This window comes from Oreochromis niloticus, linkage group LG10 (assembly GCF_001858045.2).
Source record: "Oreochromis niloticus isolate F11D_XX linkage group LG10, O_niloticus_UMD_NMBU, whole genome shotgun sequence".
In the NCBI taxonomy this organism is placed as follows: Eukaryota; Metazoa; Chordata; class Actinopteri; order Cichliformes; family Cichlidae; genus Oreochromis; species Oreochromis niloticus.
The window spans coordinates 3,231,563-3,244,246 of NC_031975.2; the positions used below are offsets into that span (position 1 = coordinate 3,231,563).

The 12,684-nt window shown below is 39.5% G+C and overlaps 1 protein-coding gene across 1 annotated transcript in view; it reads left to right on the plus strand.

Annotated features, from left to right (window-relative positions):
• usp25 (ubiquitin specific peptidase 25) overlaps window positions 1–12,684 on the plus strand; it is a 33,461-nt gene that overhangs the window by 5,136 nt on the left and 15,641 nt on the right. Inside the window, 6 exon segments of the mRNA XM_005454589.3 lie at window positions 5,803–5,880; window positions 6,180–6,324; window positions 7,132–7,255; window positions 7,884–8,046; window positions 9,831–9,917; window positions 11,357–11,494. Of these exon segments, the coding sequence (XP_005454646.1) occupies window positions 5,803–5,880; window positions 6,180–6,324; window positions 7,132–7,255; window positions 7,884–8,046; window positions 9,831–9,917; window positions 11,357–11,494 (735 nt within the window).

Consider the following 12,684-nt stretch of genomic DNA (forward strand, 5'->3'; position numbering starts at 1 on the left):
CTTTATTGTGAAAGGTTTACGTGGAAAACAAACAAGCGGACAGCGGAGCCACGCGATGGTTTTAGCATCATCTGTCAGTGCGCCCCAGGGTGGCTGTGGCTACAATGTAGCTTGCCATCACCAGTGTGTGAATGGGTGGATGACTGGATATGTAAAGCGCTTTGGGGTCCTTAGGGACTATTAAAGCGCTATATAAATACAGGCCATTTACCATTTACCATCATTGTTGCTAACGACAACACGTAAAAACAGGCGCTTGTCCATCCGTAGTGTGGTTTTATTAAATATAAGAGAAAGACAGAACTTTAAGAAATTAATATAGCCACTACAGTGACCATCAAAACGATGAAAAAATATTGCTGTAAACAGTTTATTTTACGACACCATGAAACAAACGATAGCGTAATAGGAAACGATAGACGTTTTTATATCGTCATCCGATATATATCGTTATATCGAACAGCCCTAACTCACATTTCTTGTTTTATAGTAGTTTAACTGAAGAATCAGCTTGAGACAGTTACTATAACATAAGTCAGGCCATTTTGCGCCCACATAAATGGAATCCTCATTGCTGAATTTTGCTGATCAGCTTGTATGGCATTTGCACGGTTGTTTACACTTGAATTGTACATTTTTATTATCAGTATTTTAGATCTCATGTCAACATGCTGCAACTAAAGATTATTTTGGTGGTCAACTAATCTAACAATTTTCCTTCAATGTATTGATTAGTCAGCAATTATTTCAAGAACTGTTATCTCTGCTTCCTGTGGGCAAAAAACCTCCTGTTCTATGCTCCAGTGTCTCACCTGCTCAGGTCTGCCCACCTGTCAATATCACCCTGTTGTCTTATCCCAAATGAAAATTGGAAACATATGTATGAATTAATTTTTAACATTACTCAATGGGACCCTCAGAAAACAAATGAAATGAGTAAGGATAATGCAAATTAAAGTGGTAGTGGTATTTAAATGGTAAATGGCCTGTATTTATATAGCGCTTTCTAGTCCCTAAGGACCCCAAAGCGCTTTACATATCCAGTCATTCACCCATCCACACACACATTCACACACTGGTGATGGCAAGCTACGTTGTAGCCACAGCCACCCTGGGGCGCACTGACAGAGGCGAGGCTGCCGGACACTGGCGCCACCGGGCCCTCTGACCACCACCAGTAGGCAACGGGTGAAGTGTCTTGCCCAAGGACACAACGACCGAGACTGTCCGAGCCGGGGCTCGAACCGGCAACCTTCCGATTACAAGGCGAACTCCCAACTCTTGAGCCACGATTGCCCATTTAAACAAAAAATATTTAAACAAAAAATAATGTGCAAATAGGAAAATAAAATGGTTTCTGTCCATAAGTTCAAATAAAGCTTCAATTAAATCAAAAAGATTTTTTTTCCCAGTCTAAAATAACACGTTTCCAAAGCTTACAGATGATTCAGTTCATGAATTCACGATTGCAGTGGACATGTTCTGGAGTAGGGCTGCCACGATTAGTCGACTAGTCACGATTACGTCGACTATTAAAATCGTCGACGACTAATTTAATAGTCGACACGTCGTTTGAAGCTTTGTAAGATCCCAAAAGACGCAGGAATAAGTAGTAGTATTTAAGAGTGTAATAACGGACTGAAACAGAAGATGGCAGCACTGCATGTGTAAGGATGCCAGCTGCCGTTAAACCCCGAAGAAGAAGAAGCGGTGTCCCAGAATTCATAGCGCGGCCCAGCGCAGTTGTCAACAATGGCGGCAGCTAGTTAGTTTTAATATTACTCTTATTATTTTGGGGGGGGGTCACAAAATAAAGTTTAACATATTTTCAGGCCAGAATGTAGCTGTTTAACCTCAAATATCTGCTCAGTTTATCAAGACACCACGTATTTTCAAAAGCACTCCGACGTTTTCAGAGACGTCTGTTACCCACCAGCTCGATAGTTAGCCAGGGTTCAAGGCTCACTAGAGCCTGTGAGAACAACGGACTCCCGGCAAATCGTTTTCAAACCCACCGCTGTCTTTCTCTACTCAGGTTAAACATGTAATATAAGTCACTTAGATAACTTAAAAATGTTATTGTTTGGCTTTTTTTAGTATTTTATTTGTTCCTGAGTAAATCCGTTTGGCTGAGAAAAGTTATAGGTTTTACACAGCTGAATAAACGTCAAGCAGACAACTGATTATCAGAAGTGTGAGATGCTCGAGAGTATACTCTGGTGTCCTGTTACATTTTAGATAGCAAGGAGCAGACGGCTGAGTTTATTAAACTCCACCGAAACAATCTGCAAATGTCATTAAAATTTAATAAACTATCATCTTGTCTTTATTTTTAGTTAGCACATACCTTAAACACTTAAAGCTGTAAGCTAATGATAGTTATATAAGAGCAGATGCATGCTGGTGCAATAAACTGTACGTTTTACGTTCAATGGATGCATGATCTGATTAGTCGACTAATCGCAGAAATAATCGGTGACTAGTCGACTATCAAAATAATCGTTTGTGGCAGCCCTATTCTGGAGTGAGGCTTGGTCTTATCTTTCAGATGATGTTCCCAGCTGCTGAAAACCTGCTAAAGATGCTTTCTCTCATGACTTCAGCCATTTGAGAGGTGCATGAGCCTCCTTACAGGGCAAATTCATCTATACACCTTTGCTTAATACTAGTAAAACAACAAAACAGAATCAGAAAAGACCATGACCAGTGTGTTTCTCAGATGGTGTAGTGTTTAATGCCAGTTAAACTGTTTATTTGATTATATATATATATATATATATAATTAGGTGGTGTTGTCCAACCCACAGACTAACTACCTAACGTTAGGTGGAAGAGGTTTACTATTCAGAATAAACGCTAAAATTAATTTGAGGAAAAAACGAACAAAGAGACAGCATAACTACTCCCGTTTAATGGTTTACTATCGCATTTCACTCATTAGCTAACAAAACTGAAATGGTGTTCGCTTAGCAACCATCATCCTGAGAAGTTTCCGACTGTATAATATTAACATAAACAAAGTATCAACGCGACACACTAAAATGGACCCATTCACGTTTGAGGTCACAGCTCCAGGGTGCTGGCGTTTGAAACACTCATGCACTGCAGTAGTGCTGTCATGGAAGGAAAGTTCCACTTTGCACAGTCAGTAGTTAGCTGTTAGTTTTCTGTTAAGTGCATACATTTTGTAAAATCTCTGTCTCCTCCTGTTTTGCCGCTCATGCTATGTCCTTCTTCGTTAGCATTGAGTGCAGTCTTGGCAGACGATAGAGGTGATACTGCCCCCATAGCTTCCTGTAGTGTATTGCAGTTACAGAAACACAACTACATGGTATTAGTATACGATACATCAACAAGCTTTCCAGCTCTGATATCTAAGATTAAGAATTCAGTACTTTTGGTAATTGGAGTTGTTGTCCTGGTTTGTTTACCTTTATTGTGCAACAGCATAGCTCAGAACACCTGCTGCTTTGTGATATGCCATGCTCCTAGACATCACTCTTTTTCACTGCTTTTTGTGTCGTAGCTGGAGCAACACCATTGAAAGTGTTTAGAAATGTTTTTTGCATAGGTGGTTCATAACGTTGCCATGGATGTTTGTTGTGCAATTAGCTTATGGTGTGTGTAAATAACCTACAATAATGAGTCCTAAACCATGAAAGAGCCCTTTAAACGAATTTTCTTGTCAGTCGCCTGTTCCACCTGCTACAGTACTGCTCTGTAGACCTCTCAGTCAAGACTTATGACTTCTGCATCGGATGTGGAAAAGTATGTTTGCCTAGTATTAATAGTGCATTTACTCAAGCATTGTATAGCAGATTAAGTGTGTGTGATAGGGCCATGCAGTCCAGATGGGTTTGACATCATCCGCAAATCCGTTTACAGGAATGAGCATTGTCAGGGCTCTTCCACTAGATATTGTATGAGTTCCTCAAGTACAAGTCGGATGTGTAGAGCAATTGTTAACATTGTGATTGGACATAAAAGTGAACCTGTTGAGCTGATCCTTCTTTTCTCTCATTTGTACTATTACAGTGGCTCATATTAGACAACAAAAGTTTCAAATAATATTGACAGTAAATGTAATGCCTTTAAAACAAAAGCTCATGCTTCATTTACTACAGTTAATACAGTGATTCCACATTATGGTTGAGCAGACTTCTCAGATATGAGGTTTCATCTCTTAAAGACACTTACATGATTGGTTTACTAATAATTTACTTGTTTGTAAAGTTCCATCATGGCTAAGCAGCTAGCTAGTCTTTTCTCTGTGGTAGGCAGGTTAAGTTGCTGTTGTGGCAGTCCTCAGTGTCATTCAGCTGTCTCAAGTCTTGGTTCTCACTGTTGCCCAAACACACACTCTGCCATCTTGGACTGCAGATGGTGACAATCCTTGTTCTGCTCTGGAGACCTGCACTGAGCTCAGCACTGAGCTGAGCTGAAGGGCATCTCTAATCTGAACCTACACCAAGTGGAGAACTGGTGTCGCTACACTGTAGATCACTAAGCCCGCAGAGCATTACAACGGGTGCTGTCACCAGCTGCCACCCAGAACAGTGGAGCTGAAGTTAACACAGACATAAGAAACTAATTCAAGTTGTTTATCATTACAAAATGTACATGATATTAATTATTTCATAAACCACAGGTGCACTGCCTTTCACACTGTGCTGTTACTGCAACAAACACAATCCAGAAACCTTGCCTGATGTGGTCTTAGGCACACACCAAAGCTCCAACCACCTGCTGTTATTGATTTCAAGAGGCAGCCAATCAAATGAAAGCAGACTTTTAGTGGGGAGTGTTTTTTGTTTAGGGGGCCGCAACAAGGTCCAGGAGAAAATAAGTAAGAATCGTTTTTGAACTTTGAGTTTTGAAAAGCTACTATAGTTGAGTTAAAGAATTGTATCTGTCTGTCTGTCTGTAATAGACTATCTATCTATTGACCTATCAATAGACAGACAGTCTATTATCATCATCAATATTATTGTTATTATTATTATTACTACTATAATACAGTCTACATAAATAGTGTCCTGACTGCAGCTGTTAGCCTCATATCATGTAAGAGAACTGTTCAAGATAATTTAAAGAAAAAAAAGTGTTTAACTGAACATTGATTAATCAATAACAACCACAGCCACACCAAAGTCACTTTTGCCTCACATTAATTGGGCTGGCCTTTTTTTTTTTTTTTAACCTTTTATTGGACAGCATAGTTGAGAGTACATGGGACTGTGAAACAGGTAACACTGTCCCAGTGTTACCTGCTCAACCGGGTGAGCTGTAGGAGCGCTCAAGATAGTTAAACCCTCCTGATAATTTTAATCAGTCTCTGAGGAACACTGTGGACAGCTAGTGCAATGTTTGTCGGTGCCTTCCCCTGAGGAATCCAGCTAATGAAAATTTTGTTATTGTTCATCTGCCTATTTTTTTTTTCTTAATCATTTTATCCATGAAGTGACAGGGACACTGAAGACTATAATTTCCCGAAGACCATTATGATAAAATCATTAAATGATTAAACAACTCCCACTAAATATCGAGCCTTCCCGTATACCGTTAGATGGGATTGATTAACATGCTGTGCTTTTTGTAAATCATCTAGCTGCCAATAAATGTTTGTACATTCTTATGAGTTAAGAGTAAGTTATTTATTGATTTAATTGAGTTGTTGGCTTTTTCATGCCAGTGATGTGGGTTTGGGGTTTTTGTTTTTGTTTTGTTATTTTTAAGAAGTTGGACCTGTAAAATATAGTTTCCATCACTTTCAGGCTCTTGATGATTTTTCTCCTTCAACAGCACCAGCAGACACTACTGAACCAGTTGAGAGAGGTCACAGGCACCACAGATGTACAGCTGCTTCAGCAGGCCCTGCAGGTACATTTTGAAACACAGGCTCAAAATTGGAAAAGTCAGGTATACTGTGTGTATACAGTAGACAGTTTGTTTGTTTGTTTTTATCAGTGTGAAATGTGAAAGTTTTCTGTCTCAAACTTATGTTCAGTTTATTCACATGGGATTGTTGACGCAAGTTACACTGTGCAGTCATTTCTCCCAGAGCAAAGTTTTACTTTCTATTAAATGCAGGCGTTTTTAGGTTCTCTAATCTTTCGTTGCAGCTAATAATTTTCTTAAAATTATATGGAGACATTAACCTAAACATGCTGTTGCTGCAGGTGAGTAATGGAGACCTGGGTGAAGCCGTGGCCTTTCTGACAGAGAAGAATGCCAAGGTTCCTCAACAAGATGAGACTACTTACTACCAGACGTCCCAGGTAGCCAGCGACAGATACATCAGCGTGGGCAGCCAGGCAGACACGAGTGAGTAGCTTGGTTCAAGTTTTGGTGCTGTTATAGTTTCAGAACAGCACGTCCGCATTCAACATCCAGTGGTCCCACAAATAGACATATTCACTTCACCACTCACATAAATTAAGAGCTGACTAAGCTAATCAAGTATATTTGGCAACTTTGGGGAATTTTAGTATTTTGATGTTTAAACAATCCTGTTCTTATTTTCAAAAGTCAGTCACTGCTAACAAGCATCCCTTTCACATCTTGGGTTGTTTCATCACATGATTTGCTGAACAAGTTACTGCTGTTGGAGTCCTTCATATCATTCAGCTTGGTTTTTTTCCAGTCTCTCATAGCATGGCTGGACTGTCTGCAAGTCCATATTTTTGGACTGTACTTGCTACAGTAGTCTTGAATAGCCCAGGAGATTCTCTATAACCAGACCATGCACCAGGTACCAGTGTGGTTGGGCTATGTCTGCAGGTCAAGGGTTGTCACTGGATGGGTAGCTGGCTGATTCAGTTGGCAAACCCGAGCATTTTATAAATGTTGTTAACATTAACTAATATGAGAGCATACATTTGCCTCCTGTTATGCGTGCACATGTATCCGGATCCTGTCACAGTTAGAATTTAAATGTATGAGAAACTTGGATATCTGTATTAAAATGTCATGTTTGCCATGTTTCAAATCATTATTGTTTTATTCAACACACCGCACTTGACCATCACAAAGTTTTAGTCCAGAACACTAAGTATCCCCAGTGTAAATGATGGTTGCATGTTAGTGGTGATCCAAACCAAATTGCTGCCCGTGTGTGCTTTGTTGATGCAGACGTGATTGACCTGACTGGAGATGATAAAGATGACTTACAGAGGGCCATTGCCCTCAGCTTGGAGGAGTCCAACCGGGCATTCAGGGAGACGGGCATCACTGATGAAGAGCAGGCCATCAGCAGGTATCAGTGACTGACAACAACTTTGACAGTATTTTAAGAAATCCACACTTTACTTCACCCACACGGTCTCCATCTTTACCCCGGGTGTGATGAAAGTACTATACTTACTCTTGTATTGTGAAACACATGATCCCTGTTGTAATAAATAGAACTAGGTCAGGTCAAATAGTTGCTGTGTCTTTGCAGCATATGTTATCGTTCTAATGGTAAATAATTTATATCAAAGAGAAAATTAATGCGTTACACAACAGTCTGTTTCTCAGCAGTAATACTGCAGTGACTATTTGACCACTCTGAATAATCTAATTTTATTTATTTATATATTTTTGGTCACCATCCAGAATGGTCCACTACTATGTAATGAGTATGTGGAAGTTATTATGCATTTTAAACCCCAGTCCAACAACACAGTGGCCATCAAGATGAGCCTTTTTGTCCGACTGTGTTCACGTTCCTGTTCTTTTGAACTGTACACTAGTGTGTGGGTTTTTTAGCAGATGAGTAGAGTGAAAGAAATTTGACCTTTTGGTAAATAGAGCAGAGTAAATAACCAGCAGCAGGTGATGTAGTGACCCTCACACAAGTTCATTTCCTCTATCTTGTTTTTATTTCCTTCCTGCTTTTCCAGGGTTTTGGAGGCTAGTATAGCAGAAAACAAAGCGAGTCTGAAGCGCACTCACACAGAGGTATGGAGCGACTCACCCAACCCACACGACAGGAAGAGGATAGACAACTGCCCCGTGGGTCTGAAAAATGTCGGCAATACCTGCTGGTTCAGCGCAGTCATTCAGGTAGGCACGCACAAGTGGACACATGTACTTCCTGAGGGCACAAAAGCAAGTGAACAGGATTGTTTCAAATTTTTGTTTGTCAGCTGGACTATTTGCTGTTTCTTTTACTGCTATTTATTAACTTTTTTAAATTGTTTTTGCTAAAGGAGATTTATGAAGGCATTTGAGTTCTTGGCCTTGACATTCCTTAATGCATCCCTGCTTATCAAGCAAATATCACTGCTTTAATCTGCAGCAGTCAGCTTAAGTAGGAGTGAATAGAGAGTTAAAGAGTCTAAATCCTTAATGCTGGGTGCAAGAAAATGTCAACAAGACCCAGCTTCTTGTATGCTGAGGAACTGAGTGGTAAAATGTGACCTAAGGTGAAATATGGTAGATCAACATTGGATACACTATCACATGGTGCTTGGCACCAGTGTTTAATATTACCCCTACCATGGAGTAGAAGGCGCTCCTTAAACCTGACACCAGTGCAGTTAGAAGAACAGGAGTAAACAAGTTTCTCTTTTCTAAATTCACATTATGATAATGTTTGATGTTCAAAGATCTTCAGTGGACTTTTTTAAAAAGAAACATATTTAAAATGGTTTTAATTTTAAAAAATGGCATTTACAAAACATCAATAAATTTGCTGCAAACTCTGCAATACATCAAATTTGTAACAAGTCGGACCTGAGTCTGATGTAATGATCATTTCCTCTTTAGTGTCTTTTATCACAGTATTTAATGGGGTGGGCCATGATAGCTGGAAGGGGAGTTGGAATGTAATGTAAACAACTTAAGCTTTCAATGAAAGCATTTGTTTTATTTAGGAAGTTGTAAAAAATAAACCCAACGTGACCCAAGGAGTCGGCTCTCTGCTAAAGCTTCTGTGTAATAACAAAGATTTGAAGCCATGTCAGGCAAATACAGATCAGTTTTCAGTTTATTTACAGGTTTTCTGAATTAATAAAACATTAAATCCTATTATGGGAACCAAACGTGATTTCCTTTGGAGGGAATCACCATTCTGGGGAAAGGTTAAATCATTTTCACCTAGTTAAGCAGAATTTGCAGGTGAAATTTCTAAATCTCACGAGATAAAGCAACATACGTGTGATCCATAATTTTAACCAAAGTCATTTTCTCTGTCTTGTTGCCAATATAGTTCAGCTCACCAATATAATTTAATGGTGAGCTGAAAGGTGATTCCAGCAGTGGAGGGAAATGGTGTCAGAGGTAGAAGAGGATGAGGTTGAAAGGGGAAAATAATTATAGATGAAATATGATATCTCTGATAGACAGTGTTCTTGTCTGTATAATAACAACATGTATGAAAAAAGGAATAAAAGGGTATGAGTATATCCCATTCCCTTCTATGGTAAATGTTTGTTTTACATATTTAAGTACTTACAGGCTGTGCCTCATTAACACTAATCATTTAATGTACTTAAATGTTTACTGGATTTATTCAAATTCTGGTTGTATAACTATTACATCTGGCAAATGCAAAAGACATTCATGGATAAATCAGTATATCATAAAAGTGTACACTGACTGGCCACTTTATTAGGTGTACCTTGTTAATATTGAGTTAGAAACCCGTTTGGCTTCATAGCTTCTTTAATTCTTTGTGGTATAAATTCAACTATATGCTGGAAACAGTCCTCAGAGATTTTTGTGCATGTTGATATGACACCATCACACAGTTGTTGCACATTTTTCTTAGTAATAATAATAATAAATACATATCTTCCTGTATGTAAGATTTCACTCATCTTTCTTCATCCTTCTTCAACCTCAAGTCTCTGTTCAACTTGCTCGAGTTCCAGAGGCTGGTGCTCAATTACTCGCCGCCAGCCAGAGTCCACGACCTGCCTCGTAATCAGAAGGTGAGAGCCCTACCTCTTCTCACAGATCCGACAGGGTAAAGTGAAGCACCGATTATTAAGTCTGCGCATGATGTCGTCCGAGGCTTTCAAGTTCAGTTGACTGCCCTGCTTCATATCCCATTTATATAATAGCAGTGCCTCTACAGCCTGTCACAGCTAGCAGTGCTTTAGCTCTGAGGGTTTGACCTTCTTAGAAACATTTGCCATCATTCAACAGCTGGTGATCGTGCCCTAAGGTCACTCCAGCTTATCATTTTGCCCCCGATAGTTAACTTAACTGACTGCTAGCAAGCTGTAAGAAGTGCCTACTGGTGTGAAATGTTTGAAGTCTTGGTATTTATCTGCCAGGATAGAGCTCAGCATGCAGAGCCGATGTGTTATGATTGATCCAAATTTCAAATTTGTCTTGTCACACACACCGTACACCAATGTACTAGCAGTGTAGTTCCCAGGATGTCTTCACACCTTTTCCTTGCAGAGCCCTCACCGTAGGTTTAGTCGCCTGTTGCTAATCTGGTCTAAGCCTCTGCTCTAGAAGCATAGTTTGGGGTGGTCATCCCTTCATCTCACTTCCCTCTGTTTTAATCACTGACCTTTTTGGTTTAGCGCTACATTGCTACAGGCTGGAATCTAATCTTTACATAAACATCCCTGAACAGAAAAACAAGTGAGCTTTTTTTAATCTGCTTTCAAACCCTGTATCTTGTTGGCATTATGTCATTGTGCTGTCATTGCTGATGTTAAAGATAAGGAACTCAAAGTCAAAATGTATAATTTCCTTACTTAAAGATACTTAAAAGATGTATTTTTTCTTTGTTTTGACATTTTATGAAAATACAGTTAAAGCTATTATAAAGTCACAAAAATATATATTTAAAATATTATGCAAGAACACAAACCTACGTTGAGTAATATTAAAATGTAAAATTTGAAAGGATGGTAAAAGAAGGCCCCCATGAAACCTTCTCAATATTTGAAACCTCAGAGTTTTTGTTTTGGCCACTGCTGTGTTGTTTTCATGGTGACCACATGTCAGCCAGAGGGTGGAACACTAACTAGCTAGTGGCATAGCAGCTAATTAGAGGTAATTGACAGATTACTAAAATATTACAGTTTTATTCAAACTGCAGCTCAGACTGCTTGGACTGCTCATACATCATAGCAAGCCATATTATTTGTCAGGCACCTGACAGGAATAAAGAACGCTTCAAAAGGAACAAAAAGATGGATATCAGGGCCAGTTCAGTCTCTCCATTCATTTAAAATGAAACCTAGCATTCGTTTTTGGCTATTAATGGAAACATAGTTTTTGATACTTTAGCTTTGCCTTCATTTTTTAATAATAAATGAGAAGATGCCGTTTGTTTGTTACCTAGATTGCTTGTCTTCAGCAAGTTTGATCCACTTCATTGTTGACATGGATTGTGTTCTTTGTCCAGGAGCACAGGAACCTGCCCTTCATGCAGGAGCTGAGGAACCTTTTCTCTCTCATGGTGGGCTCCAAGAGGAAATATGTAGATCCATCACGAGCTGTGGAAATCCTCAAAGATGCCTTTAAGTCGAGTGAGTCACAGCAGGTAAGCCTCTTTCTGTTACAACCTGCTTTGCAGAATAGCACTCCAATGAAAAGACCTTTTTTCCAAGGAGGTCAGAGATTATGTTCTTAGTCCTGTGTTAGCCTCTCAAACACATCGAATCAAAGCGACTAAAAGCATTTTTCGATTTTACGGTGCTGTGAAAAACTGTTTGCCTGGTTTCTTGCAAAACTGTCAAATTTACACGTTTCAGAGCATTAAAGATTAAGATAACCCGAGTAAATGCAAAAGGTTTTAAATAATGATTTCATGTATTAGGGGAAAAAGCTATCTAAGGCTACCTGGCAAGTGAAAAGGTAATTGCCGCCTTTGTTAAATCATGAATGAACTGTAATTAACCACATTTTTGGACAGCTGAGTTTAAGGCTTTGGGGCTCTAGTGAACCACTGCCAGAGCCGTTATCCACAAATGGAGAAAATGTAGAACAGTGGTGAACCTTCTCAGGAGTGACCCACCTACCAAAATTAAATTCTGTAGACTGACGAGATGAAAGTTGCACTTTTTGAAAGGTCTGAGCTCTGTTACACCTGGCAGAAAATTAATATAGTATTTCATCTGAAAAAAACCCAAAACATCTTACCAGCGGAAAACATGGTTGTAGTAGTGTGACGCTGTGGGGCTGCTTTACCTGGACCAGGATGTTCAGGACCTGGACGACTTGCTGTAATTGACAGAACCATGAATTCTGCTCTTTACCAGAAAATTCTGAAAGGAAATGTCCAGTTATCAGTTTGTACCCTGAAGCGGATCGCGTTAACGCATTGACGCCGTGCAGCCCCACGCACAGGGCGATCCACGATAACTCACTAATGGAGATTTGCTGCATTAATTGGGGTTATGGCGTTAAGGTCATTTTAATGAGATTAACGCTGACAGCACTAGTATTATAGCATTAATGGCATCAGTGGGGAATACTGGGAAAGAAAACCCCAAACGGTTAACCTCCTTTATTTAGTGACTATTAACCTTCATCGTCCCCTCTGAAGTCTGCCACAAAAGTTATGTTGGCCATTAATTATCTGTTTTGTGTGTTCATCCACTAAATGTGATAGACATGCATAAAATGTACGAAACTGTGCATTTGTTCTTCTTACATAGACATTCTTGCTAGGCCAGAGGTTAACTGAGGTCAGCCCTGTGGCCCGTGTGCTCATCAGTCATGTCTCTCCTT